This window comes from Balaenoptera borealis (genome assembly GCF_965194805.1).
Source record: "Balaenoptera borealis genome assembly, chromosome: 1".
Classification (NCBI taxonomy): domain Eukaryota; kingdom Metazoa; phylum Chordata; class Mammalia; order Artiodactyla; family Balaenopteridae; genus Balaenoptera; species Balaenoptera borealis.
In genome coordinates, this window is record NC_138860.1 from 82,936,174 (window position 1) to 82,963,537 (window position 27,364).

A 27,364-nucleotide genomic window follows, 5' to 3' on the forward strand; every position below is an offset into this window, starting at 1 on the left:
CCATATATCAGATAGGGAATTTGAGTCCAGTATATTAAAAAAAAACAAAACAAAAACAAAAAACAAAACAAAACCCTCTCACAACTCAACAGTAAAAAGGCAAATAACACAATTAAAAAACAAGGAAATAATTTGGAAAGACATTTCTCCAAAGAAAATATTCAAATGGCCAATAAGCACATGAAAAGATGTTCAACATTATTAGTCCTCAGGGAAATGCAAATCAAAACCACAAGAAGATACCATATCACACCCACCGTGACTGCTACCGTCAAAAGACAATAAAAAGTGTTAGTGAAGATGTAGAGGGACTTCCCTGGTGGTCCAGTGAGTGGGACTCCGCACTCCCAATGCAGGGGGCCCGGGTTCCATCCCTGGTCGGGGAACTGGATCCCACATGCATGCCGCAACTGAGAGTCCGCATGCCGCAACTGAGACCCGGCACAGCCAAAATAAATAAGTAAATACATATTTTTAAAAAAAATGTAGAAAAATTGGAACCCTCATACATTGCTGGTGGGAATGTAAAATTGTGCAGCCACTGTGGAAAATAGTTTGGTAGTTCCTCTCAAAGTCAAACACAGAGTTTCTATAAGACCCAGCAATTCCATTTCTAGGTATACACACAAAAGAATTGAAAATATTTTGTCCACACAAAGACTTGTACACAAATGTTTATAGCAGTACTGTTCAAATAGCCAAAAAGTGGAAACAGCCCAAATTTCATCAACTGATGAATGGATAAACAAATTGTGGTATATACATCCAAGAGAATATTATTAGGCCATAAGAAGGAAAGAAGTACTGATACACGCCACAACGGGGATGAACCTACCTCGAAAATATTACGCTAAGTGAAAGCCACTAGGTACACAAAAGGTCACATATATGACTCCGTTTATATGAAATGTTCAGAATAGATAAATCCATAGAGACAGAATGCAGACTGGTGGTTGCCAGGAACTGGGTGACGGAGGAATGCTAATGGGTAGGGATTTCTTTGGGGGTGATGAAAATGTTCTAAATTAGATAGTGGCTATGGTTGCACAAACCTATGAATACAACTTTACTCTTTAAAAGGGTGAATTTTATGGCACTTGCATTATAGCTCAATAAAAAAAAAAAAAAGTTTCCGCATTTGTTCCCTAGAGGCCCAAAGAGGAGAACTTTAGTTACCTTGACCCTGCCCCTCCATTCTTAATTTTACCGGGAGCTCGGGGCGGCGGCAGTGCGCAGGCGCCTTTCTGCGTCGGAAGGCGCGGAGGGGCTCGCCCCGCCCATGCAGGATGACTCCTCCCATTCCCCGGCCTGCCCCGCCTCCCTCTCGCGCGGGGACGTGGGCTGCGGCGAGTCCGCCGGCGCCAATCCCTGCTTGCTGCCCAGGTTCGGTTTCCCCGAGTGTGCTTAGTCGCCACCTGGAGCCTGCCAGCGCGTGGGCGCTCGGGAATGAGCAGGAGTGGGGGCGCGTTACTGCCTTTCCCCGCATAATCGGTTCAGGCAGCGCCCAGTCTTGGCAGCTTTCTGCCAAGCCCTACAAGGAGCGGTCACCAAGCATCGCCGGGCGGCCCCTCCTGACACTCCCTGTCCCTGCGCGCGGGGAAAACTGCAGCCCAGCGGCGGGGTAGGGATGAGGCCCTAGAACAGGAGTGGGCAGTCTTTCTGTCAAGGGCCACATGGTAAATATTTTATGCTTTTCAGGCCATATGGTCTCTGTCACAACTACTCAACTCTGTTTCTGTAGTACAGAAACAGCCATAGACAGTATATAAAGGAATGCCCGTGGCCTGTTCCAATAGAACTACTCATGGACTCTGAAGTCTGGATCCCATACATGTGATGAAATAGTCTTGATTTCTTCAGCCACGTAAAAATATAAAAACCATTCTTAGCCACCGGCTGTAAAAAAGACAGCGTGGTTTGCCTACGTCAGTGCCCTTTTACAGGTTCCCGGTATTTGTCAAGGACACGTGGCCTAAGTAGCCCGGGGAATCCACAGACGCAAAGCCGAGACCATTGCCTTGGTCTGAGGATGGGGTGAGACAGTTCTCTGATTCCACCACCCTCCCACTCCAGCGTCCAACGTCTCAGGGACAAGACTCATCAGAAAGGGAACTCACCACCTGAGGACCAGCCTATTTGATCTTGGCAAATTTCTCATAATTCCATTTTATTTTATTTCACTGGACTTTTTTTGGGGGGGGTAGGAAAACTTAATTCTTTTAAAGTGCATTTTACTTTATTTTTAATTGTGGTAAACAGAAAACCTAATTCTTTTGGATCCAGACTGTGTGTTCTTGCAGCTGTCAATTTCTAGCACTAGTTATATAGCCTCTGTGACAAAGCTGGTTCAAAGAGCTGCGACTCTGTCTGGAGGGCAGCGTGCCAGGCCCAGCCACCTGGATCGGCCCATTGGAACAGAAGCTCCTCCTCTCACTGTCCTTGCTAAAGTGCAGCTGCACAAAAGCAGGCATCATACAGGGACAGCTGATATATTACACTCAGTATTTGTGTGTTTGCAGAGGGAGACGTGGGGACAGGATTTAGGCCAGCGCTATTCAGTAGAAATATAATGTGGCTGATGTGTAATTCTACATTTTCTAGTAGCCAAATTTACAAAAGTAATAATAAACAAGTGATATTCATCTTAATATATTTTATTTAACCCAATACGTCCAAAATAGTATTTCAACATGTAAGCAATATAAACAATTATTAATGAAATATTTTATTTTATTTTATCTTTTATTTTTTGGCTGAGTGGCTTGCGGGAACTTAGTTCCCCAACCAGGGATTGAGAACCTGGGCCCCAGCAGTGAAAGTGCCGAGTCCTAACCACTGGACCGCCAGGGAATTCCCTGAAATTTATTTTATTTTTGGTGCTAAGTCTTTAAAACCCGGTGTGCATTTCACACTCACGGCACATCTCGCTGCAGACCAGCCACATTTCAAGCGCTCACTGGGCACATGCAGCTGGCGGCTACCATATTGTACAGCACAGATTTCAACCAAATGAAACAGGGATTGTGTGTGCCTCTGGTCTGTTGGTGACTCTGAACTGCGTTTGTTGGTGGAGGGTGGGACAAGGTGTATGTTTTGGAACAGGAGGGTTAGCCATAAGGACCCAAAATTGGTGATGGGGTGCATCCCTAGACTTCTCAGGTTGGGGAGAGGGGTTGGAAGGGGAAAGATAACCCAAGGGAACATAGTAGAATTTTTTGAGGACCCACAGCTTAAAACAGGGGGAGGGGGTTTTAGTTCTAAGACAAGCAGCAGTTTCAGCATTGAAAGCTTTTAGATGATTAACTTTTTTTTTTTTTTTTTTTACCTATCTTGAATCATAGTTTTATTTATTTATTTAAATTTTTTTTTTCTTTTTCTTTTTGGCCACGCAGCTTTCGGGATCTCAGTTCCCCAACCAGGGATTGAACCCAGGCCACAGCAGTGAAAGCGCAAATCCTAACCACTAGACCACCAGGGAACTCCCTGATGATTAACTTTTTTGACGCCTCATTTAGGGGCCAAGGACAGGCCTTTTTCCTTTTGATTCCCCCATCCCTCTGCCACCACGTGCATACATGCACTCTGAGCCTTGCTCCAAGAGGGGCCTCAGTCAAAGTCTCCCCAGAACCTGAGGGGCCCCACCCTGGGCTGCTACTTCTGGGAATATAGGACTAAGCGTGGGTAACATCGGGAACATTTGAGTTGGGGGGCTGAGTGGCCACACCCTTCCCCCTCACTGGCTGGCTTATCAAAGCCAGCCAGTGAGGGGAGAGGGAGGTTCCTTTAACCCAAAATCAAACCTCTGTTTTGCCCGGTTGAGACCCTTCCCCAGGCCCCAACCACATGTGAGTCTGTGGAGATGTTTTGGCTGCCCACAGGGGTAGCATTTGTGCCTCTGTCCACTTCGGCCATTTGAACCAATCCCTTGGGTCCTCCGGCTCCCCAGAGAGAGCAGTGGGGGCCTTGCACTCAGGGAGTGAAACTAGGACAGGATATCCACAAGCACAGACAGACATCAGTCATCAGGGGTTTTCCAAGGACAAGGATCACACGGGGTCACCTGAGAGGAAAAACACTGAGGTCCAGACACTGAGCTCAGGCCACGTGGTCAGGGCAGGAGCGCCTGTGGCTCCGGGCAGGAGAAAATGTCTGTGGGAAAAGCAGTTCCACAGACAGACAGGGAAGCGAATATTGTAGATGAGAAAGACAGAGCCAAATGGGCTCTGGCCACATTTATTACAAAATAAAGATTACAAACCTGGTATAGAAGAGATCCCTGACAGCGGCTGATACACCTGCAATAACCCCACCCCACAAAGTCCCTCCCTCAGGCGCACTGGTGTGGAGGCTCTCAGATGCGAAGGCCCCCGGCCAGGAGGGCACTGTACCGGGCAGGTGTGAGCGGCAGGTAGGCGCCCCCAGCCTGGTCCAGAATGTAGAGGGGGTCGGACAACGCGCTTGGGTCAAAGCCCTCCTTTGCCATCCGAACCTTCTGCTGCTTGAAGGTCTCTGTGGTGGCCAGTGACTCCTGGGGAGGGGGAGGGGTCAAAGGGGGCTGAAGGAAGGGGTATTCTGCCCCAGTGGCTCGGGGGAATCGCCTGAGTTTCGTTAAGGGGCAGGTCTGGGGGAAAGGGGGATGAGGTCAGGGTTTAGGGGAGGGGGTGAAATGGAAGAGAAGGGGCCAGGCCTGGAGGATGAAGGGGGTGAAAAGCATGTGTCTGGGAAGGAACTGTTCTTTCTCTTCACAGAGTGTATTACGTGGGGGTCCCTTTGTGGGGTTTGGGAGCCACTGACTGCTGCAGATATACGGGGTGAGGTAAAGGGTCAGGGCAGGAGCGGCTGGTTACCTGAAGCCTTAGGAATCGAGGCCGGGCATAAGGTGGCAAGTTCTCAGAAACATGGACGTAGAGCTGCACAAGGTCCAAAGAGTGGGGGGGACGCAGAACCAGGGCTGCCATCCCAGCCCTGCCTTCGTGCCCTGGTAGGTGTGGGGGGCAGGGTCAGCCGTGGTAGCTGACCACCACGAGGCCTCATGCTCCCTGCGCCCAAGTAATACCACTTCAGGGTGGTGGGCCGGGTCCCCCCCGCCCCATGGCTGGGCACCTGGCACAGTGACTCCGTAGACGTTCACCTCCTGAAGAAAATCCAGGGCCTCCAAGGCCTCAGCCACCTCGGTCGTGGCCACATTCTCCCCCTTCCACCTGCCAGAGAGCAGAAATTGGAAACTGGGAGTCAGGGGTCAGGGCCTAATGAGCTTGGTGGGGAGAGAAAGAGGTCAGGGATGAGAGCAAGGTGCCAGAAGGTCTTGGGGAAGATGTGTTTAGGAGGTTGGAGATGAGAGGTTAGGTGAGAAGCTGGGTTGGGGCAGATTAGGGAGTGGAGGTTTAGAGGGTTTGGGTCACAGAGACGGGATGCCCAGGAGAGAAATCAGAAAGTTAGGGGCAGATACCTGAACGTGTCTCCAGTACGATCGTGGAAGCGAAGAAAGCCTTGGTCATCGCAAACCAACAGGTCCCCAGTGTTGAAGAAAACATCCCCAGGCTGGAAGACATCCTTCAGCAGCTTTCCCCGGGCCAGCTCTGGCCCCCCAGCATAGCCCAGGAATGGTGACTGCTGGTTCACGGGGGCCACCAGCAACCCTGGCTCACCTGGTAGAGTCACTGGGGTCAGGGGGTGGCCGCCGCCCACCACACTCTCCAAGTCCAATCCTCTGCCAGCCAGCTCCACCACCCCTACCCACCCCGCCTGGACACAAACCTGGAGATGTGGCCACACAGAGCCCCTGGGTGTTCCGAATCGGCTCCCCTGTGGTGACATCATAGCGAATCAAAGAGAAGGGGAAGACATGCTGGGGGAAGGGAGACCCAGGCACTGGGTCATTTCAGTTGCACGAGCCCCCTCCCCAGCAGCCCCCCGACGTTCCACAGTTTCTCCAGTTTCCTCCTGTAACTCACCTTGTAAAGCCAGGAGGCGCGCCCCACAGCACCCCGCTGTCCTGTGTAGTTGAAAGTGGCCACGTTGCCCTCTGTCAGTCCATATGTCTCCAGCACCTGCAGGGGCCCGAAGCGCCGCACAAAGCGCTCCCAGGTGTCTGGCCGCAGCCCGCTGCCCACCACCAGCCGGACCTTATGTCCATGTTCTGCCTTGTTCTGAGACAAGTGGGGAGAGGGGCAGGGGCTTCAACACCAAGATGCCAGCTCCCCCAGGTGCAGCCCTGTTTCCCTCTCTCCTTGCACCACTTCCACTGTGACCTCCTTGAGGTGCCCTAAGCACCAGAATCCTACCAGCCCAGGCTCCTTACCCTCCCCTTCCATTTTCTTCTTGCTTCCTCTCCCTCCAACTCCCAGACAACCGTTTCAGTGTCCCCTGCCAACTGCCCATCTCCCTGCCTTCGTGGCTCTGCCCAGGATCTGTGCCCACGCACCGGGGGCTGGTTGACGAGGTATCGGCATAATTCCCCGATGTACTGGAACACAGTCACCCCGTGCTGCTGGCAGTCCTCCCAGAACTGACCAGCTGAGAACTTGGACTTCAGCACCACTGTGGCCCCTGCCAGAATCGGAGAGGGCGAGGAGGAAGGAAGGAGGTGAGGTTAAGAGCTGGGGGGTGGGGGGGTGAGGAGTCGTGACCCCCTCCTTCTCAGGCATCAGCCTTCACTGTACTGTAGTTCCCCGGAAAGGCCTGGCTGTGACAGTCACACTTTCCAAAGGCCAAGTTGGCCCCCATCATTTCCCACCTGTGATTTGGAGAGGTAAATGCCCTCTCCCTACTTCCCATCCCCAAGCAGTCCATCGTCCGAACACTGCCCCCAAGTCCCAACCCTCTTCTCCATTTGCCTCTTCCTGGGCTGACACTCACGGCCCTCCCCTCCCCTGGCGCCCGGAGTTCTGTGAACTGCATGGCCGCCCTAGTTGCTCAGCCTGTAGGTCTGTGCAGGTGACGCTTCTCCACTGAACCAGGAGTTCCTGGAGAGGAGGCCCTGCCTCCTTCCTCTGGATTCTCTACCCTCAAGGACTCAGGAAACATCCCCAGGTGAGCACACCACAGTAGGTACTTAATAAATGTTTGCTGGCATAAACATCTGCCAGAGGGCTGAATGGGGGGTTGGGGTGGGGGAGACTGACCAATGCCCAAGCATCCCACGATGCCCAACAGGGAGCCAGACATGTGGTAGAGTGGGAGGGCGAGGTAGATCACATCCTCCTGGTGGGCGCCACACAGCTGGTAGAATCCTTGGCATTGCAGGACCTTCAGATGACTGATCCGAGCAGCCTTGGGGAGGCCTGGGGGATGGGGGAGGGGGAGATCAGGGGAAAGGTCTGAGCTCCAAGCCTTGTCTCCCCCTTTGCCCCTGTTGGGTTTCCCATAGAAAGCGGCAGAGGCAAGGCTGAAACTAAGAAGAAGGCAGGCCAGGCCGTCCTAGAAATGTGGTAAGTTCGGGGAGGTGGACAATGAAGAGGGGTGGGAGGGTTGGCGAGACAGGAAATATGGCCGCTGGGATCAGCCTCCTCTCTGGGGGCTTTGGAGGAGTGGCCTATGAGCTGAGGAGGTCACAGTTCCTGTTCCCAGGCCCCTGCCTTCCTTGTCCTTAGTTTCTGGGAGGTAAATATCGTGTCCAGCCCTCACCTGTGGTGCCAGAGGTGAAGATATACAGGCACGTGTCCATTATGTTCTGGGGGGCAGACAGGTACCCGGGCACTGGCCCATCCGCTTCAGCCGAGGCCTCAGCCAGAAAATCGGTGATTCCAGCAGGATGGGTTTCAGAGCCCGCAGCCCACAGGTGGAGCCCCATGGCTCTCAGGGCCGGCAGGTCAGGCTCCAGGGACTCCAGGAACTCTGGATGGGGCGGGAAAGCATAGCTCCACCGCTCTACCGCTACCAGAAGCCTTCCCCACACTTTACCCCATTTGTTCCCTCACCCCCACCTCGCAGAGCTCCCGAGTGAGGCTGAAGAGTACGGTACGGACGTGCCATCATGTGTCTGGGACCTGGAGCCCAAGTCTTTGGAAATCCTTGGGAAACCAGAGACCCAGCTTTATCCCTTCGCGAACCCAGAGACTCGGCTCCTCACCCTTTCCGAACCCCAGGGAGACAGTGCGGCCTCCTTCCCAGCCCACTCCTTCTTTGCGCCCCTCCGACACGCCCCTTTCTGTGGCTGGCCCCGCCCCCGTCGGTCGAGCGCTCCAGCCTTACCTGGCGCCAGCACGAGCGCGCGGGCGCCGCAGCTGCGGAGACAGTGCAGTAGGGGACCCCGGCGCAGAGCGGTGGGCACAAAGGCCGCACGCAGGCCGGCCTTGGCCAGCCCGAACCAGAGCCACAGGAACTCTGGGCAGGCGGGGAGCAACAGCGCCACGGTGGCCCCAGGTGCCAGAGGGGTCGCGCCATCCCCTTCCCGCACGGGCCGCGCCGCTCCGCTTCCGGCCGCCGCGTCTCGTACGCCGTGCACCGCCCGCTCGCCTTCCCCGGCGGCCCCCGCGCCGCTGTCGCCGCCGCCGGGTCCCCCGTCCCAGCCTCGCGCGCGCAAAAAGGCGCGCGCAGCCCGGTTGCTCTGGCGCTCGGCCTCCGCATAGCTAAAGCGCTGCGCGCCGTGAATGAGAAAGGTGTGCGCGGGGCGCTGCCGGGCCATCTGCGCCAGGCGCCAGGCCAGGCTGCAGCCCCCCTCGGGACCTTCCGGGTCGGCGGCAGCCGCGGCCAGGGCGCGCGCTCGAAGGGCCCGTTTGCAGCGTAGGGCGCGCACCGTGAAGGCCAAGTCTGCCGCGAGCCAGCGCAACTGCGGCCATAGGCGCAGCTTCAGCAGCAGCAGCGGCAGTAGCAGCAGGGGTAGCAGCAGGAGGGCGGCCATCGTGCCCGCTTCCTCGACTCGGCACCGTCTGGCCCCAGCCGCTCGCAGACTGCCCAGATACTCCCTTTTGAAAACCTGGGGCCGCTGGTTCTAGTGCTTAGACCTCTCCTTCCCGGGAGCGCGCGCGCTGGCACACGCCCCTTCCCACCCAGCCCCCCACCCCACCCCCCGCCACCGCCTCCCCACGGGCGGAGAGCAGAGGCCCGGGAGGAGTGCTAGTGGGGGCGGCCCCGCACGCCCGGCCCTCCCCACAGCTACGCTCCGCCCTAGGCGCGCTCCCTCCCGGACGACTCGCAGCCCGCACCCTACCAGGTCCTGGGCGGTGCTCACGCCTTCCCTCAGTCCCAGGATCGGGTCCGTTTTAGGTTTTCTCCTCAAGGGAGGTCTAGACATCTGGCTGGACTTTGGACCCCCGGCCAGAGAGCCAGGGCACTAGGATCCAAGTCCATCTTTCCCTTTCTTCCCATTTTCACCCGTGACAGGAGGGTGGCACTGCTCTCCCAAAAGAGACTGAAGAACTCGGCCCCTTGCCCACATGGTGCTGCACGTCCCGGCACGAAAGCCGGAGCCATGCCCTCCCTCCAGCCGCCAGCAGCAGCAGCAGCAACCCCAGAGGGGTGGGAGCCGAGAGTGAAGTAGGGGAAAGGTGGAGGCCCAGACAGCCAGATTTCTGGAGGGGCCACGGCGGAAGCCCCTCCCTTTGGGCAAAGGTACAATAACTGGGGCCAGCCAGCTAATGCTTTCCATCCTAGTTTTAATTGGGGCAGAGAAAACTGGGGAACGAGCGAGGAAGGAAAAAAGAAGGCCTCCGGCAGTTTAAAGGAAGAAGTAGCAGCTTTGAGGGAAGGGAGGACCTGGATTCTGTAAAAGACAAATTTGCAGGCTGAACAGGAGGAGCTGTCTGCAGTCGGCCAAACTTCACTCCTCTCTCCTCAGCCTGCCCCTCACAACCTCCCAGGACAGCAGGGGAACAAAAGCATAGCCAAAGAGCTCTTTTCTGCTGGTACACATGGATGGGCAAGTGGCCAGACTGTGGAAGAGAGTTCTTTTTCCCAGGTATCTGAACTCTCTCCCTCACCCCCAAGCATTTAGTCCTCCAGTAGTTGGTAAGCACCAGAGTATGACAAATACCAGCTTTTGGAAGCCTCTGGTTTCTTGAGAGATGGGTAAAGACAAACAGCCTTTTGGGAGGTGGTGCCAGCATCAATTTCTGCCTGGACAGGTCAGTGCCTGGCCTGCACAGCCAGTAGCAGCAAGGATGGGGGCGTAGCAGCAAGAAGGATGGGGGGGGGGTAAAGCCAAGCCTTCTGCTCCAGACAAAGAAGGGGGTGGGCAGGAAGAGAGAAGGGGAAGCTGTGAAGGGGGGGGGGGGTGCCCATTGAATCAAGACCACCTGTACGTGCACAGGGTAAGTGGGGGCAGCAACTCCGGCACAAAAGAGGTTCTGGCTTGTTTTATTGTCATTTAAAAACAACTTTTAAAATGCGATTATCTCTGCCAAAAAAAAAAAAAAGAAAAGACAGAATCAAGGAAATGTGACCATTTGACAGTTCTGTGGAACATGTCTCTGGGACTCCCTGGACTCTGGCCCGACTTGAGGCGCCAGCTTCAGGCCAGCACAAGCCTCCAGGTGGGGCTGTGGCCTCCCTCTCAGGTTCCTTCCTGAACACTTGTGGCATCTGGCCCGTGGAGAGGAAAAGGCGACTTGACCATGTCACAGATTAAATGCCCACTTCATACTAGTGTATGGAGGGCAACTATAAAATGCCTGTTCAGAGCAAATCAAGACCTGAAGGGGGAAGTTGGAAGGGGCACCCACACAGTTTTCACTCTCATCCTAGCCTCTCTGGCCAGCTGCCCCTCTGCCATTTCTCTTCTCTACTGAAAGAGTTTTGGGGGAAGCTGGGGGAGGGGGCAGGAGGCTGAAGACTTCCACCACAGTCCAGGTTTTGTACAGCCTCTGGTTTCAGTGGGAACCCCAGTATCAGTGGGAGCAGCAGTGTGATGCAGCTGGAGGCCCCAGAGAGGAGGGAGGAGGGACTGGGGGCTGCACGGCAGCTTCTCAGCCTGCGCTGAAGGAGGCAGCTCGTCCTTCTCCCAGGGTGAGCTCTGGGATGGGGACAGGGTGTTTCCCCTACGATCTCCCCAGCCCCTATTAACCTCTGATTCACCAAGGAGGGGAGGGCAGTCCAACTGGGGGTGGAATGGGGAACACAGGGCCTCAGTCACTGTCAGACCCCACTGCAGAGGACCCCTTCCGTTTCCGCTTGGTGGGCTTTGGTTTTGTGTCTTCTTCCTCCTGGAAGAGATGGAGGGGAGGGAATCACTAGCCTGGGCAGCGGCTGGCCCCAACTCTACCTGCACCCCAACTCTCCTTTTCCTCCTGTGCATGGCTTGCATGGCCAGGGGTCTCACCGAGGCACTGCTGGAGCCTGACTCTTCCTCAGCATTGGGGGGCTGTGTGGCATTCTTTCGACTTCGGGGGCTGGACAAAGCTGCTTTTCGCCGGCTCTTGGGTGGCTTGGTGGAAGAATCCTCATATTCCTCGGCCAGGGAGAAGAGATCGCTGAACCTGAGGGAGAGAACAGGCTCTCAGAGGGTGGGGGTCCTGGCCCCGTGGCCATCCTCCCACCCTTTTCTCTGCCCCCATGCCAGGGTCTCCATTTGTTCTCAACTCCATGGTCTTGCTGGTCACTAAGTTTGTGTCTCCAGCAGGCCACCCTCACCCAGGCCTTCTCCCACTACTTCCCAAGGCCCAAAGTGCAAGGAGCCTCACTTCATCTTGTGTGCTTCGTCACAGCTCGCCTGGACGTGCTGCAGAGCCTGCAGAATGGGGGTCTGGCTGAAAACTAGAGGGAGAACAGGGAAGGAGGAACAGTGAGGTGTCTGAGAGCTGCCCCACTCGGATCCACGGGTGGTGTGAGCCAGGGCAGTGCCATGCACTCGGAGAGGGCAGGAAAGCATACAGTTCTGCTTGGTGTTGGTCAGGTTGAGACGCAGGTTGTCCAAGTGCTCTAGGATCTGCTCCAGAGTCAGCTGGGCCAGCTTGCTGCTGGAACTCCTCAGGCTGCAGGGAAGTCACAAGAGCCAGAGACTGAGCCTGGGGTGATGGCTGCAGGTGAATGAGACACCCTCCCCCACTGGGGTCCCTGCTTAAGGCGGCAGCAGCCCATACAGAGAAGGGGACAGGAGGGCTAGGAGGGCCGGGCAGGGTAAGGGAGGTGTGCCTGGAACAGGGACCAAAGACAGGGCACTAGGAAAGGAGGGGAAGGGGCCACAGTGGTCCTGCACGCCAGGTAGCTTCACACCACTAGATGTCGCCCACAAGCCAGGCAGGGACCAAACTGGATGGCCCTGGTGCCGGCCTGTGGACAGCGGGCAGCCCTGGCATGGAGGGTCCCACCTCTGCCTCTTGCGCGGGAGGCTGTTGTTCTTGATGAGCAGGGACTTGATGTGCTCAGCCAGCAGCTCGTCATGCTTCATGCACCAGTGCCTCAGGATGCTGGTGGTGAACTGGTCGTCGGGGTGGCAGGGCCGGCTCAGCACCATCTTCACCATCTCCTCGCTGGGCCTGGGGGGCAAGGGGAGCGGAGCGCCCTGCTGACACAGCTGGCCACAGGAACCCCTGAGGCTCTCCCACCGGCTTTTCCCCCAAACCTCGGCCTCCCCATCCCTGCGCCACCCCCAACTTGCAGTAGCTTCCTACTCTCACATCCCTCTCCTTCTTCTCTTTGGGCCAAGGAATGCCTAGTTTCATCCTCTGCAGAAGCCAGGAGACAAGAAGTGAGACTCTTCAGTTTCTGTGACAGTAGAAGGTGCGTGTGTGCGTGTGCATGTGTTGGCAGGGAGGCCCACTGAGTCTCCCGCACTTTGCCCAGGACACTCAGGAAGTGGGCCAGGGAGGCAGGAGGACAAGCGTGTGGTGTGTGCGTGCTCCTCAACCCCTGCCCGACTAGGTGGGTGGGCCACCCTGGTGTCTAGCCCGAGGAAGGTACAGGGGAGGCGGCGGGAAGCCACAGCCCCCACGCAGCCCTCCAACCTTCCTGCCTCCTTTAGGAAGCGCTGGACCATTTCTACTTTCCCAGCCAAGAGAGGAGAAAAGGTGGAAGGAAGGCAAGAAGGTAGGAAGGAAAAGATATACAGCTGTGGCCCCATTTATCTGGGGCTTTTGGAAAAGTGCCTGTGATGGAGGGAGGGGCCTCTGCCTTCTCGCCCTCTCCGCCCCACCCCTGGCAGGGAGCACGGGGGTCCAGCTGGCTCTGCTCTCCGCAGGTTGAGCGAGAGGATGGTGTCTGACCCCTATACTCTGACCCTTCCTCCTCTTGGATTAGCCGTATGGTGGCCTCAGGAGCACGGGGGAGGGGGGCAGGAGCCACCGGGGATTAGAACTGCTGTGGCAGCAGGAAACAGGGATGTCCGGTCCCCACCTCTGAGGGCAGCTCCTGGTGGGCAGGGGGGTAAAGTCGAGAGGAAGCCCAGATCCCAAGGGAGCTGCTTATTTGTAAATCACTTTGGGGGAAGGGTAGAATAAGCAGATGTCAACAATAGGAAAAAACACGGCCAAAGGAGCAGGACAGGAGTCCTTTACATGGCAGCATCTCTTGGTATGTTGAGATTGAGGACTAAAGAGCCCCCGAGGGCGGAACTCACTTCTCTCTTCGGAGTTGAAGCAGTAGGCAGGACAGGGCCTCTGGGTGCTCTGTGGGGGAGGGTAGAGGCTGTTCAGAGGAATGCAAAATTCCAGCAAGAAATCCTGGCACCTCTCCCACCCCCCAACCAACAGCCACTGCAAGGAGCAAAGATAATCTTCAACAAGAAACCAGGAAGAACAATCCCCTAACCCACTCCTCTAAAATCCCGAGCCACCTGAGCCCCAGTCTAGCACCTGGCTCAGAGGAGGCCTGCAGGATACACCTAAAGAGCAGACGCGACTGACAGGGAGCCTGCCTTTTCGCACTTGGCACTTTGGTGGGAAGGGGAACGGTGGATCTGGGCTCATCTAGAAAGAAGCCCAGAGGCCTAAGCCTTGCAGCAGCTGGACTGGGAGTGCCCTCTCCCTGCCGTGTTCCACACCCACAACCCGACTCACCTTTGTACTTGAGGTGCTGCAGGATGGGGATTATGGTCTCCAGGGGGATGTTGTGGGCCAGGAAGAGCTGCCAGGCACAGTACTGCTCAAAGGTTTCCCAGTCCAGGCTCTGGACTGAGGAGACAGAGAAGAGATACTCTCATTCATATTCTCAATCTCCCTCTCTCTCTCTCTCTCACACACACACACACACAGACACACACACACAAAGACAGGGCTAATCCACTGACTATCAGCACCCCAGGCAGGGATGGTATAGGGGTGGAGACAGTGATCCTAAGACTACAGAAACTCTCCCTTTCACACAAAGCAGTTCCAAAGTCTTCATACAGCTTCTGTATTCCCATCAGCCTTGAGGCTGGAGGGCCAAGGGACTTTTACAGAGCAAAAAACAGATCCAGACAGACATTGCCTGAGGCCACACGGCAGGGTGGAATGACATTCTATCTCATTCTCAGCCCCAGAACCAGCTTTCCTGTTACTAGAAAATACACAGGGCTGCCACCCCTCTCTCTTCTCCCTGGGCACCTCAGGGCATTGCGTGCTCACTTACTGAGTATATTGAGGACTGAGTCTTTTCGAAACATGACCAGGTTCCCCATCATCACATGGCAGACCAGCTCCTGGAGCTAAGGGGGAGGAGGAAGAAGGCAGAACCCATTGGTTCTAAAAGAGGCCAGGAAGCTAGTATGGAAGCAGAAGCAGGAGGGCTCATTCAGGGAAAAAACCAGAGGAAGTGAAAACCTAGTCAAAGGAATGGGGAGGAAATGGCACATGACGGATGCCAGGGGCTTTGAAGGATGAAGGGGACTGGCAAAGGAGTAACTGGCTTCAGTGATAAACACAGGCCTATTCGGAGCAAAAACAGTTAAGAAAAACTACCCCTTGTGTCCTGATGGCAGAGGGAGAACAGGCAGCTCCTCTACTTGGACGTAGTCTGGGCCTCTGAGCCATCCCAGTCTGTGCTGAGGGAAGGGCCGTGGGGGGCGGGATTACAGGTGTGGGTAGGAGAAAAGCAAAGGAGGAAGGGCTCTTGAGTGCTACGCTTCCCCTTCTATGAAGGGGGCAAACGAGTGGAGAGAAGGAGCAGAAACGGGACCCCAGTTGAGGCCTGAGAAGGGACACAGGCCAAGCTACAGCCTCGTAGGGACCTATGCATGATAGAAAGGTCAAATAGAGATGGTCTGACCATTTTCATTCTGAGCCAAGGGGAAGACCGACTGAGAGCTTAAAAATGCAATCCCCTCGGCTTCCCTGAAGAACGGGGGTGCCCAAAAATATGGAGAATAAGGGGAACTCCAGCAACACTGGCATGGCCCCAGCTCGCCTCCCAGGGGCTCCGCTTTCCTTCCCAGCCCCCAGGGCCTAAGGTGCACACAGCTGCAGCCAGGAGCAGGGTGCCTGAGAACACAGGCTCCCTGTCTGCAGGCCGAGGGGGAGGCAGAACCCCGTTTCCCCAGGCCTGCCCCCAGGCCTCTCGGGATGACAGCTCTGTGTTCACCTGTGCTGAGTCAATAACAGCCACAATCATGTTCAGCAGCTCCCCACTCCGCAAGGTCTCATCTGGAAACTGGAGGAAAAAGAGGGAAAGTAGGGCAAAAGTCCAAAATGCACCCCTCAGCGTTCACCTCATAATTCTTCGCCTCTCCCTACCACATGCTCAGGGGATGCTGGGCTAGCCAGACATGGGGTCCTAATATAAATCCCTAAACAAAGATCCAATAGTTATGAAGCTGGGAATTTAATCCTTACAGAACCCAAGTTTTTAAATCTGAGTGTGCACACAGTGCGTGTGTGTGTGTGTGTGTGTGTGTGTGTAAGGAAAGGAATGGGGAGCCATCTAGAGACAAAGCTAGAGCTGAAAGGGACTGGACATGGTGGTTAGTTAGCCCTGTGTGGAGTGGTGACAGAATTAGCATTTGCATCTCTGGCAGCAAAGAAATCAAGTCTATACTGACCCTTGCCAAAGACGAGGTGTAGAGAGTGTGTATATTTGGGGAGCATGCAGGGTATGGGGTAGGCAGGGTCCCTTCTGGAGAGGCCAGTTCACCAGGGAGGGAGCTGGGCATCTGCACCCCTCCTCCCTCCAGTTTTTGGCTGACTCACTCTTCCTCCTGTTATGCCCTGATTTCCCTGTTCCTGGTAACTTTCACCAAGAGGAGGAAGCGCTGATACCTCCTCCTATGTCCCAATTCCTAGAGGAGACTCTTCGTGAACCAGGGAAATGAAAGGTGAGTCTCCACTACAGAGGCCCCGGTCTTTGAGAACCATTAGAGAGATCGGAGGGTGAGCCATCAGATGGCGAGAGGGCTTTGGATACGTGAACATGGATCTGGTCGGGGGCCCTGTCCTGGGTCCAGAGGACGGGGCCAAAGCAGAGGAGACAAGTGTATAATCCCAGACCCCAACTCACACAACAAGAATTCTAGGGGTTTTAGACATTTTTCAAGTTGATAAAGAGAGGTAGAAGGAGGGGACGGCTGTGGTGTGGGAGGAAAGGGCCTACCGAGGCCAGCAGGGATGGGGAGAGGAGGGTCAGGGTTGTGTGCCGTGAGATAATGCAGTCTCCCGTGAGCCCGCCGGCACTGCTGCCCCATCCCCGTGGATACGGATAGAGGTGCTGACCTCTGTGTAGATGGAGGGTGTGAGGTGGCACAGCAGTCGCACGTCGTCCTCCTGGCAGGCCTTCATGTCCATCATTAAGCAGGTGTGCAGGTCGCCCAGCTGGGTGGCCTGGGCAAATGACTCGTACAGGTTCATCTTCCCTGCGGCGGCTTTGCTGCAAGACCAGTTGGGCCTCAGCCAGCAGCCTGACCCCAGCCCCCAGTCTCAAACATCTCCTAAGTAGACCCTCACTCTAGAATCCCTTTGCTGCCCAAGATGCCTTGGGCTAATCTGTCTCATGGCGCCCCCCTGCCTTCCCCCCAAGGACTTGGTGACTTATGGGAATTAGGAGACACTCTTCTTTCTCCCCATCTTTCCCCAGTGTTCCAGACAGGGCTCAGACCATAATTAGTGAAGAAGCTACTATCTGGTGAGAGTAAAGAACAAGAGAGAGAGGGCTCAGGTCAGGTTAGAGAAAGCTTTCTCTCTTGCTCTTCGGGCTCTGAGCAATGAGGGCAATAACACATAGCGACCCCGAGACCCCTACCTCACACCATATACAAAAAACTTAACTCAAAATGGGTCACAGGCCTAAATGTAAGAACTGAAACTACACAACTCTTAGAAAAAAACATAGGAGTAAAGCACAAGTGACAAAAGAAAAAAGAAAGTGGACTTGATCAACATTTAAAACTTTTCTGTTTCAAAGGATACCATCAAGAAACTGAACAGACAACCCATGGAATGGGAGAAAATATTTGCATACCATATATCTGATAAGGGACATGTATCCAGAATATTTGAAGAACTCTTAAAAATCCACAAGAAAAAGACAAATACCCAATTAAAAAATAGAGATTCAAACAGAAATTTTTCCAAAGAAAATATGCAAATGGCCAATAAGCGCATGAAAAGATACTCAACATCATTAGCCATCAGGGAAATGCAAATCAAAACAAGGATGAGATACCACTTCACACCCATTAGGCTGGCTATAGTCAAAAGCCAACAAGTGTTGGGGTGCATGTGGAGAAATTAGAACTCTCACACACTGCTGGTGGGAACATAGAATGGTTGTGTCACTTTGGAAGACAGTTTGGCAGTTTCTCACAAATTTAAAAATAGAGTTACCATTGGACTCAGCAATTCTATATACTCAGGAAAATTGAAGACATCTGTCCATGCAAAAAGTTGTACATGAATGTTCACAGCAGCTCTATTCACAACAGACAAAAAAGTGGAAACAACCCAAATGTCCATCAACAACTGAATGGGTAAATAAACTGTGGTATATCCATACAGTGGATTATTTAGCCATAAGAAGGAATGAAGTACGGATACACGCTACAACAGGGATAAACCTTGAAAACGTTAGGCTAAGTGAAAAAAGCCAGTCATGAAAAATCAAACACTGTATGATTCCATTTATATGAACTATCCAGAATAAGTAAATCTATAGAGACAGAAAAGCAGATCAGCGTTGCATGGGCTGGGTGAAAGGGAGAATGGGAAAGTGACTGCTAATGGGTATGGGGTTTCTTCTTGCGGTGATGACAACGTTCTAAATTAGACAGTAGTAACAGTTGTGCATCTTTGTCAATATACTAAAAACCACTGAATTATACACGTTAAAGCTGTTATTAACACACACACACAGAAGGACCTGGTGATGACAGGAAAGGGGGATGGGAATGGGGTATGGTAGGACAGAGGCTCTCCAGGATGCTTCCCGGCACCTTCTTAAACGTGGGGACACACCCACCTGGCCCTTAGGTAGTAAAGCAGGTGGTAGCCAATCTTGGGCTGCTTCTGATACAGCTCAGAGAGAAGGTCCAGAAGCAGAGAGAAGCTGCTGTTGTCTTCCTGCATCTGGCATAGGTTCCTGGAGTGGGAGATGGGAGTATAGAGGACAGCTTTACCTAGGGGAGACTCTCCTATGGCACTTCAGGGGGCATGGCTATCTGTGCCCACTGCATACCCCTCCTCCTGGAGAGGGAGTCCCATTAGCCCAGGACAGAAGCATAAGCGTGCTGACAGGGAGGATGGATGGCAGAGCAGCATCTCCTACAGCTGGACCTAAACATGAGGTAGAGAGGCTTACCTAAATATTAGGTAGAGAGGCTTCCCCACAGATTCCTCCAGGGACCTACAAGAGGAGGGTGATATATGAGAGTCCGTGTGAGGGGAGGAAGGGTGGCTTGCAGGCAGATATTATGGAGAACCAGCTTGAGGCTAGATGCCAGCCTGCTCCTTTCCTAACCAACGTTAAACTTCCCACTGACCCAGAGGCTTTGCTCACAGAGAAGTCAGGTTCCTAACACTGAGCCACAATCTGGTTGTTGTCATTGCAAGTGAGATTCTTGCCCTTCAGGGAGGTTCCAGGCAAGGGTCCGATCCCACCCGAAGCAGCAAAGGCGGGGGCTGCTGGGTGCAGCAGCAGGGGCAGGACGCGCACAAGGGGTGCCAGTCCACTGCCCCAGTACGCTCGCTGTTCGGCAGGCAAAAATAAATCCTCGTTTAAATGAATCAGTATGTGTGAGAATAAAAACAAGTGAAGAGATTATTCTTCCCAAGTCCTCAGCAAGGTGCCTCTAGGACTTGGGTCATCCTTCTAGCTCCCGGAGGCCGGGGGGTGGGGGTGGGGTTGGGGAGCAGTCAGGAAAGATGAGCCTTACTCCTCAGTGATCTCCTCGGGCAGCACCTCCCCTCGGAAGTGGCCCTTGAAGAGCTCCTGTAGGCAGGAAGCGAGGACAGACAGCTGCTCCGAGTCAAAGTCTTCCTGGGTGGTAAGACAAGGAGGGACTATCACCACCCAGGCCCAAGCCTCACTGCCCCCACTACCCAGAGCTTTCTCCCTCCAGGATCAGCCGGCCCCTCCCCCATCAGAGGGGGACCCATCTTGAGTAGGGGAAGGAGGCAGTCAGATGCCTGCGGGGCTTTCAGCTGGGCAGGCTGGGCTGCTTCCTCCCTTAAGGGGGTGGGTTCCTCCTCACCTCCAGGACCTGGTCCACGATTTCCTGCATGACCTCACACTGGGCCTCTGTATCACTGCAGTGCAGAAGGGAGAGGAAATCTCAGGGACGTAAATGATAGCAGAGGGCAGGACACACACCCAGAACAGCGTGCTCAAGCACACTCCGGTGCACAGAGACAAAACAAAGGAGCTCTGTGGGAATCAGGGCTGTGGCTGAGGAGGCCTCAGGGCAGAATCTGCTGCTCTCTAGGCAGAGGCCAAAGACAAGGGAAATCCCCAGAGCCCTGCTTCGGGTCCCAGAGGCTCTTCTACTCAGAACCTTGGAGTGAGAGCCCGGGATGCTGGGGCACACGGCTGCCCCCTCCCAGCCCACACCCCCCAACCAACACTGCAGAAGGCATCTCCCACGCAGCTTCAACCACCCCTCCACACACCCCCACCATGTCCCCTCCAAACCCACCACTCTGCCACCCCACTAAGCTCCAGGAAGAAGCCCAGGGCTGGACCTCCGGAGGTTGAGAGCAGGGCCGGCACCCACCTGCCCTTCTGAAGCTGGAGCACTTTGTCCCTCAGGGACTCATCCAGCTGGTCAAGGTAAGGGGTGATATCGACTGGCTCTTCCACCACTGTCTCCTTGATTGGGTGGAAGCGAAACTCTCTCTTCTTTCCTGAAGAGAGTGATTTAGGAAAGAAGTCACTTGGCCCAGACACGAGAAGCAGAGACAGCCCCCTGAACAGTGTGGCCCTCCTGACATGCGCCTCGTGTGCACCGTTCACTCAGAGCTGTGAGTGCCTGAAGCACTTCCCTGAGCGTGTGCGTGTTCTAGCCTCAGGAAGCAAGAGAGGGCAGGGACCACTTCTCCTTTTTACCCTCCTGCTGCAGTGCCAAGTGCAGGGTTCTGCACCTTGGAGTCTCATCCAGGAATCCTGTTAACAAAACTAACTCGGAGAGGCAAAGATGACAGAGAGACCGCAGAGAGGCTGCTCCTGCCAACCAGTCCTCTCGGGATTGACACAAGCCTGAACTACCTTTGCTGCCAGCCTCACCTTTGCTGTTGAGATCCTCCTCATCGTCACTAAAGGCTGCCTCTGCGTTGTCATAGCAACTCTCATCCTTGTCTGACATGTGGTTGTCCATCTCCATGGAAACTGGCTCCTCAATTTTGACTTGGGAGTAAAGAAAGACAAGGCATTTGATGGCCTCCTCTGTCCCATGCTCCTGGGAAAGGGAGACTAAAGGACAAGTGGGAGGATAAGGAGTTCATGACCTAAATGGAATATGAATTCCGGAAGGACAGGCGTCTTGTCCTCAACCCTCCAGGGCTTTTGGTGGGGATTTTGCTAGGAAAGAGAGCAGCACAGAACCTGACTCCTCTATGCTCAGCTGAGGATCAGCGAGTAGATAAGACCAGGCACAGTCCCAAGTGCTCTTTAATTTAAAAGTAAGTTGGGAAACTCTGCTTGGCTTAAGGAAGGGGTGTGTGTGTGTGTGTGTGTGTGTGTGTGTGTGTGTGTGTGTGTGTGTGCGTGTGCGTGTGTGTGCGTGCGCGCGCGCAACTGGAAGCAAGATTTGAGACCCAATATGACAACCTCTCATCAGAGGCCAGGACCTGGGGCTGGGAAGAGAGAAGAGATGGGCAACGCTTAAGTGAGATAAATGCACATTCCATTCCAGTAGGTAGAAGGCCTTCTACCTACTGAGGAGAGGTTAGTAAGAGAAAAAAACAGGAGTTAAGAGAGCTCAGTGAAAAGCAGATAAGATTAGATGGAGAGGGAGAACCAAGGAAGATGACACAAAAATGAATAAAAGAAAAAACTAGGGAAAGAAAAATTGAATGGGACAGTGTCACAGGGTAGAGCACTGCACAGGGATGACATCCTAAACAAGGGCTCTAGTCTGAGCACCCTGGATGTCTCCATCCCTCTTTTGAAACAGGTGATGGAATGGATGGGTCTGTACCTTCCACAGGTGGGCTGGGAGAACTGCAGAACTCAGGAAACTTCTCCCTCAGCATGGCCCGCAGCTCCTTATCCAATTTAGGGTTGTCAAATAGGGGAGCCAGATGCCTAATGCGGAACATGAATGAAGGTCAGTATCAGAGCTCCTCACTTCTAACGCAACATGGAGTTAAGCAAATAGGTTTAAGCCCAACTGGTACAATTGGGCCATACTCAGATCCTTGGGAAGGGTCACCAGGGCACAGGGAAGGCATGTGAAGCCCTCTGCAAGAGAGAAATTCCTCTAAGAGTCAAGAGGACGTATGTCTAGCAGTCTGTGGTGGAGCCAGTACTTTTTATACCTCTTGAGGGAAAGGGTCAGCAGTGGTACAGCAATATCTGGATGTGCCCGACCTAGTGAAAAACGAGAAAACAACCCATTTCCCTGCCCCACAGACACATAAAGTCCTTACGCCAGGACCCGTTTCTCCACAATGTGATTGAGGGAGGAAAAGACACCCTGCCGCACATGGCCCTCCAATGGTGGATAGAAGTTGGGAATGATCTGGAAGGGAAGAAGAGGAGCAGCAAATGAGCACAGGACTTTCCATCCAGAGTGTTCTGCTGAACTAGATCTAAAAAGCTGCTTTGGTTTTAATCAGGAGACACTGGGAAGTATGGCTGCAGAAAGGACTGGAGTGTTCCTGATTGTCCTGTGCTGCTAAAATGGGAAACTCTTACTCAACCTGGCTGCTCCTCAAGGAGACCAGATTTTACCTTAAGTCATCATCCTTGAAGCTGAGAAACCCAGTGGAGACATGGAAAGATTCAACTGGAGACAGTGGGAATGAGGAAAAGAAGCATTCACTAACTTGGGAGATAGGACCCATGGCCATGACCCACTTCTGCTCCCACGGTCAAGGGGCACTGGGAAGACCTCTGCACTGACCAACAAGGTTAGAAGGGACACACATTTAACTCTGCTCAGGCAGCATGGGGAGAAAAAAAGGGCTATGGCACTTACACGGCACATGAAGTCCAGGAGTGTGGCAGTGATGGCTGGGTGGGGCTTCATAGAGTGATGCATGACCAGGATGGCTGGCTCTGGAGAATGTGCAATTAAAGGTCCCCCCACATCAGACAGTCTATTTCCAGCTCCATAAAATGAGGTATCAATATGTATGAATGGCTCCAGAGAAAGCTATGTCTATCCCCGCCCCCCTCATCCTGCTGAGCAGACCCCAAAGCAGACAACCCCCAAAACAGCTCATAGCCCTCATCTCCCTTCTTGTCCCTAGCACTCAGCTTGGAGGAGGGAGGCAGGAGGAGACGAGGAGCAGGAGATAGCACAGCCTCTTCCTCGGCCTGGGCCCTCCCCACTCAAGCCCAAGCCTAAGGCTATGGGGCGAAGGAAGGGGGTGGAATGATCGCTTAGCCTCATCAAAGCAATTTTCCTTTTAGGTCAAGGGAGCAGTGATGAGGAACAACGGAACTGCTCCCAGATAAGCTGCCTCCACACCACGCCGGCCTGAGATTTATGGCCGCTATCACTGAGACAAGGCAGCAGGGCCTGGGGGATGGGGAGTGGCGCTGCCTGGTCCCGGTCACATACCTATGTTCATAATGCTGTCCTTGTCTGGGCTAAAGAACAGCCAGTCGTAAAACAAAGCCAGCTTGGCATTAGAGGCAGCGACATTTGACTGGAAAAAAAAGAGGAAAAAAGAGGGCTAGTTTCATCAACCAGCTCCCTTTCCTGCAGAAGCCCAAGGCAGATTCCAGGGCCCACGTGACTGCTCCATCCATGAAATTCAGTTTCTAGTGAGACAGGGTGGACCTCCCGCAGGATTGAAGGCACCCAAATCTGTAAATGAGTATGAGTACCCTGTGGTCTCACCAACCAACGGCCTGGGTTCTCACGCATTCAGGGGAACACATCCTTGATCCCACAGGGAGAACAGCTGGGCCTGGGGGGGCGGTCCCCTGATCACCCCGGAGCTGAGACACTCAGACTAGCCCCTCGGCTGCCTGTGCTGAGCTCCCCAGGCACATTCCTGAAGGAAAGACCCTTAGGCATAGCTTGTTATATCTGAATCAGCACATTCCAAGGACCCGGTCAGACGGGGGAGGGGGAACTCTGTCAGAAGAGGTCAGAGGGCAGCTAGATGCCAGAGAACAAGTTTCCCACCCCGGGCACAGGGAGGAAACGCTGGGAAGGAAATGGCTCCACTGCGGATTCACTATGTTTGGAGAAGGGAAGTATCCAGAGCTGATGCCAAAAGGCATGGAAGCGAGGGTCTAAGGAAAACAAGACCTGAATCTGAGTCAGGAACAATTCAGAGGAATAATCACATGTGGTTTCTGGAAGTTGATAGGAAAGACAGGGCTGCCTCAGAAACCCAGGCTTGGAGATTGGCAGTAAAGGTGTAGATGAACCTGTTCAACCCTAAACCCACATGGGAAATAAAAAGTGTAAGTAAACTTCTAGAGACACTAAGGGAGGCGGGGCAACGGCTGAGACACTCAGGAGGAAGAGAGCGAAAGAACGGTCCTTAGCGGTCGGGTGGCCCAGACGGTCAGGAAGAAGCATGGAAGTGTGAGACACAAGGGAAAGAGGGGCCCTTCACCACCCAACAGCCTCCACCCCACGCCCAGCCCCTCACCGTGCATGTTGTCAGGAGCCAGCCAATGATGGCCCATCGGGGCAAGATATCTGAACTCAGCACTTCATTAGAAGGGTGGACAACCCCACAGATGTAGCGAATGAGGTCACAGCGCAGAGACTGACTGTCTGGGGTTGACAGGTACTGGCGCTGGAACCAATCCTGGTATCGCTTTTGTTGACCAAACCGCACCTGGGGGAAGGGGACGTTAGAAAGAAAAACTGGGAAGGGAGGGTGGGGTCTCTGGACAGAGGGAAATGAGCACCATTCAACTCTAGGCTTGACCTAGACCTCAATTTCTTCCCACAACTTATTCATTAATTTGTATTGTCTCTCAAGTCTCCCTGCCTTTGGGAAGACATCCTGATTTAAATCTTCCTTGATTTAAAAAAAAAATGTTGTCTCCTCAGCACTGACTGAAAGCTTCCTGAGGCTGAATGACCTAACAGGATCATTATCCAAAGCATACAGACTCTCCAAACCTTCTTGCATCAAGTCCTTCCCCTAAACAGACTCTAAGTGGATACAAGTAGCAACCCTAAGGGGAAAGATCTAGATTTCCTCTTCTATTCCCAATTCAACCAAAATAGAGAGCAGAAAGGTTAAAAAAAAAAGCAAAAAAACACTAAACCAACACCGTCCAATAGAACTTTCTGCAATACAACTTTCTAGATGGTGGCGATTGAGCACTTAAAATGTAGCTACTCCAACTGAGGTATTGAATTTTAAATTTTATTTAGTTTTAACTAATTTAAATTGCAACATGTGGCTAGTGGCTACCACATGCGACAGCCCAGATCTAGACAGTTCTCCTGGATGACGTGGGAAACCGTAAGTTGGCTAGAGCAGTGGTTCCCTAACACCAGACTGGCTGCAGAGGCACTGCTGCCTGGAAAGTCTGTTACAAATACAGATTCCACAAGTAGATTCTCTGGGAGAGTAAGATCCAGGAAGATGTATTCTTAACATGCTCCTCAAGCAATGCTGCCATAATTCAGCCATGTTTGGAAACCAAAAGGCCGTAGCTCTCTTCCTGAGAGGTCATGGTTCACCCAGAGGAACCGTGAGTTTAATTTCCCAGAATGAGCACTCTCACTCTACCCTTTTATAGCACATTTCACACTTGTAAATTACATTATTTGTACACAAGTATTGGTTTAATGACCCCTTTAGATAGACTGAAAGCTTCACAAGAACTGGAATTGTGTGCCTTACTCAACACTATATCCCCAGTTCTTAGCTCCATGCCCAATCACACACTTGACCACCCCTCCACCCGGCAGTAACCAATGGTAAGACATCTACAGGCTGAAGGAAGAAGCCTAGGCCAGCACCTGCAGCTTCTCTTCCTGCTGCAGTAGGTTAGCTTACCCGGGATGTCATGAAGAGGAGCTTAGTCTCCATGTCTGGAGTTAAACGACATGCTAGGAATTTTCGAGATGTTCTTGACTGAAGAAGCTGTAGGATACCTGAACCAAGTGTGCAAGGGAAGAGAAAAGAGAAGACTGAGGACCAGAAGGAATAGAAAGCAGGTGGGCAACCTGAGCCAGGTACTGATGGCCAGTGGTCTTGCTCATGGGGAAATTCTAAGACATGACCAAGAGGTCGAGCACAGGTATAAGTTGGGGTTCTAACCAGCACCTGAATGATCTGCTCTAACCAACCACCATCCCCAGGACCAAGATATATTCATTCTTTTCTTCTACTGGCCATCCAGAGCCCCCTACTCATATTATTCCAGTTGGCAACATGTGGGAAAGTTAGGGAAAAATATGAGGAACCCTAGCCTCTCTTCCTGCTCCTGACGGTCCCATCACTGGCTCCTGGGATCAATGTGGGTTGTGGCATAAGCACGAGCTCTGGAGTCAGACAGACCTGGATCCAAATCCTGCCTCTGACACTTACTAGCTGTGTGGCCTTGGGCAAATTACTTAATCTCTTTGAACCTCATTTTCTTTACCTGTAAACATGGAAAGTAAAATATCCATCTTACAGGGGTGTCCTGAGGATTAAATGAGTTAACATACATGAGCCTAGCACACAGTAGGCACTCAAAACAACTCAATACATGTTCAATATAAGAGCAGTACAACATAAGGTAAAACCGGGGCTTTCTTCTCCTTTCCTGACTACTGCACTCATGTTATGTGTGCACATGTACGCGCACACACGTGCGTGTTGGACGCGGGGTGGGGAGCAAAGCTGCACAGTCACTGTTTAGACCGTGAGGACCCTGGGAAGGGGAAGGGAAATGTAAAGGGCCTTGCTGGCAGAGGCACACAGAGACTCTTTTCCTCCCCCAAAGAGGATTTTGGCCAAGCTGGATCCTTGGAATTCAGAGGCATGACTGCTCCTGGGGAGGAGCCTTCGCTTACAGGACAAATTCCAGCCCCTCTGCTGACTCAGTCTCACAAGCTGACCTCTGACACCCCTGACAGACTCAGTGAAGCTGGCAACTGGTCATCAGCTCCCCTCTTGAGCCAAAGAGCTGCCGGGACAGGAGGAGGAGAAGGGTCACAGTTCTCTGTCTCACTTTCTCTTGAATGACAGCTGGAGCCTGCCAAGTAGGGGCTGTCTGGGAGGGAAGCACCTGAACTGTTCTGTGTGCCCTGCCGTTCCTACACCCAGCTGTGCTTGGCAGAGACTGCCCAGTCCCAAGCTTCCTCAATCTGACTGCCAACGTTCTCCTGTCCACCAACCTCTGCCCTCTTGACGCCACCTCTCAAGGACAGGCTGTCCCAACCCTTGCTTACCTGTGAACTGAGGACTCAAGGCCTGAGGGTTATGGATAATATCTTTCCAAAGCAGTTCAAATTCTGGTATCCTGGCAACATTCTGAAGTAGCCTTACGAGGTCTCGGCCAATCATCAAACATTCCATGAACTAGATGGGGTGGATGGCAGGAAACAGGAAAGAGAATAGAAACATGGATTGTTTACCTGTTGCAGGGAGGAAGGAACAACATGTTCTACGGAGGGGAGGAAAGAGGGTCGAAGGGGTTATACGATTTTTTCTGGAACCAAGGGTTGACTCCAAGCTGTTCAGGGGAAGACAGCTGAAGTGGAGGACTGATAGCAAGGATGAGAGGTTATTGGAAACTGCGGAAGCCCTGCTGGTTTTCACATTAATCCGTTGCCCTGTCCTCCGAGAATTGTTTCACTCCAGGTCAAGGGATACTAAGACTCAAAAAGGCTAGGGCTGGCAAGTTGAGCCCCAGACATCTTACCCCAGAACTTGCTTGGTCCAACAGAACATTC

The 27,364-nt window shown here is 53.3% G+C and overlaps 2 protein-coding genes across 4 annotated transcripts in view; both read right to left on the bottom strand.

Moving 5' to 3' along the window:
- Positions 1-2,638: 2,638 nt before the first annotated feature.
- On the bottom strand, positions 2,639-9,000 carry SLC27A3 (solute carrier family 27 member 3). Of its 3 annotated transcripts, none has more exons than XM_082352182.1 (10): positions 8,194-8,997; positions 7,627-7,836; positions 7,125-7,283; positions 6,425-6,549; positions 5,955-6,149; positions 5,758-5,848; positions 5,450-5,648; positions 5,104-5,201; positions 4,848-4,978; positions 2,639-4,528 (listed from the first exon to the last, which is right to left on the bottom strand). In XM_082352182.1, exons 1-10 carry the CDS (start codon positions 8,840-8,842, stop codon positions 4,352-4,354), a joined length of 2,034 nt encoding a protein of 677 aa, XP_082208308.1. In that variant the 5' UTR covers positions 8,843-8,997; the 3' UTR covers positions 2,639-4,351. The 3 variants fall into 3 exon arrangements, with proteins under 3 accessions (XP_082208308.1, XP_082208310.1, XP_082208309.1); XM_082352184.1 differs by having other exon boundaries at positions 7,627-7,858; positions 8,194-8,701; XM_082352183.1 differs by having other exon boundaries at positions 4,390-4,528; positions 4,848-4,910; positions 8,194-9,000.
- A 1,280-nt stretch (positions 9,001-10,280) lies between these two features.
- The window catches only part of INTS3 (integrator complex subunit 3), a 41,780-nt gene continuing 24,696 nt past the window's right edge, over positions 10,281-27,364 (bottom strand). The window contains exons 8-30 of the mRNA XM_082352167.1: positions 26,861-26,990; positions 25,479-25,576; positions 24,108-24,299; positions 23,060-23,147; positions 22,472-22,551; positions 21,921-22,012; positions 21,470-21,576; positions 20,557-20,676; positions 20,048-20,177; positions 19,529-19,583; positions 19,211-19,314; positions 18,637-18,681; positions 18,298-18,417; positions 16,557-16,710; positions 15,433-15,501; positions 14,485-14,560; positions 13,932-14,045; positions 13,493-13,541; positions 12,246-12,413; positions 11,809-11,909; positions 11,619-11,691; positions 11,258-11,414; positions 10,281-11,141 (exon numbers count right to left, since the gene is read on the bottom strand). Coding sequence (XP_082208293.1) covers positions 11,064-11,141; positions 11,258-11,414; positions 11,619-11,691; positions 11,809-11,909; positions 12,246-12,413; positions 13,493-13,541; positions 13,932-14,045; positions 14,485-14,560; positions 15,433-15,501; positions 16,557-16,710; positions 18,298-18,417; positions 18,637-18,681; positions 19,211-19,314; positions 19,529-19,583; positions 20,048-20,177; positions 20,557-20,676; positions 21,470-21,576; positions 21,921-22,012; positions 22,472-22,551; positions 23,060-23,147; positions 24,108-24,299; positions 25,479-25,576; positions 26,861-26,990 — 2,400 coding nt within the window. The 3' untranslated portion in view covers positions 10,281-11,063. The remainder of the gene's footprint in view (positions 11,142-11,257; positions 11,415-11,618; positions 11,692-11,808; positions 11,910-12,245; positions 12,414-13,492; positions 13,542-13,931; positions 14,046-14,484; positions 14,561-15,432; positions 15,502-16,556; positions 16,711-18,297; positions 18,418-18,636; positions 18,682-19,210; positions 19,315-19,528; positions 19,584-20,047; positions 20,178-20,556; positions 20,677-21,469; positions 21,577-21,920; positions 22,013-22,471; positions 22,552-23,059; positions 23,148-24,107; positions 24,300-25,478; positions 25,577-26,860; positions 26,991-27,364) is intronic.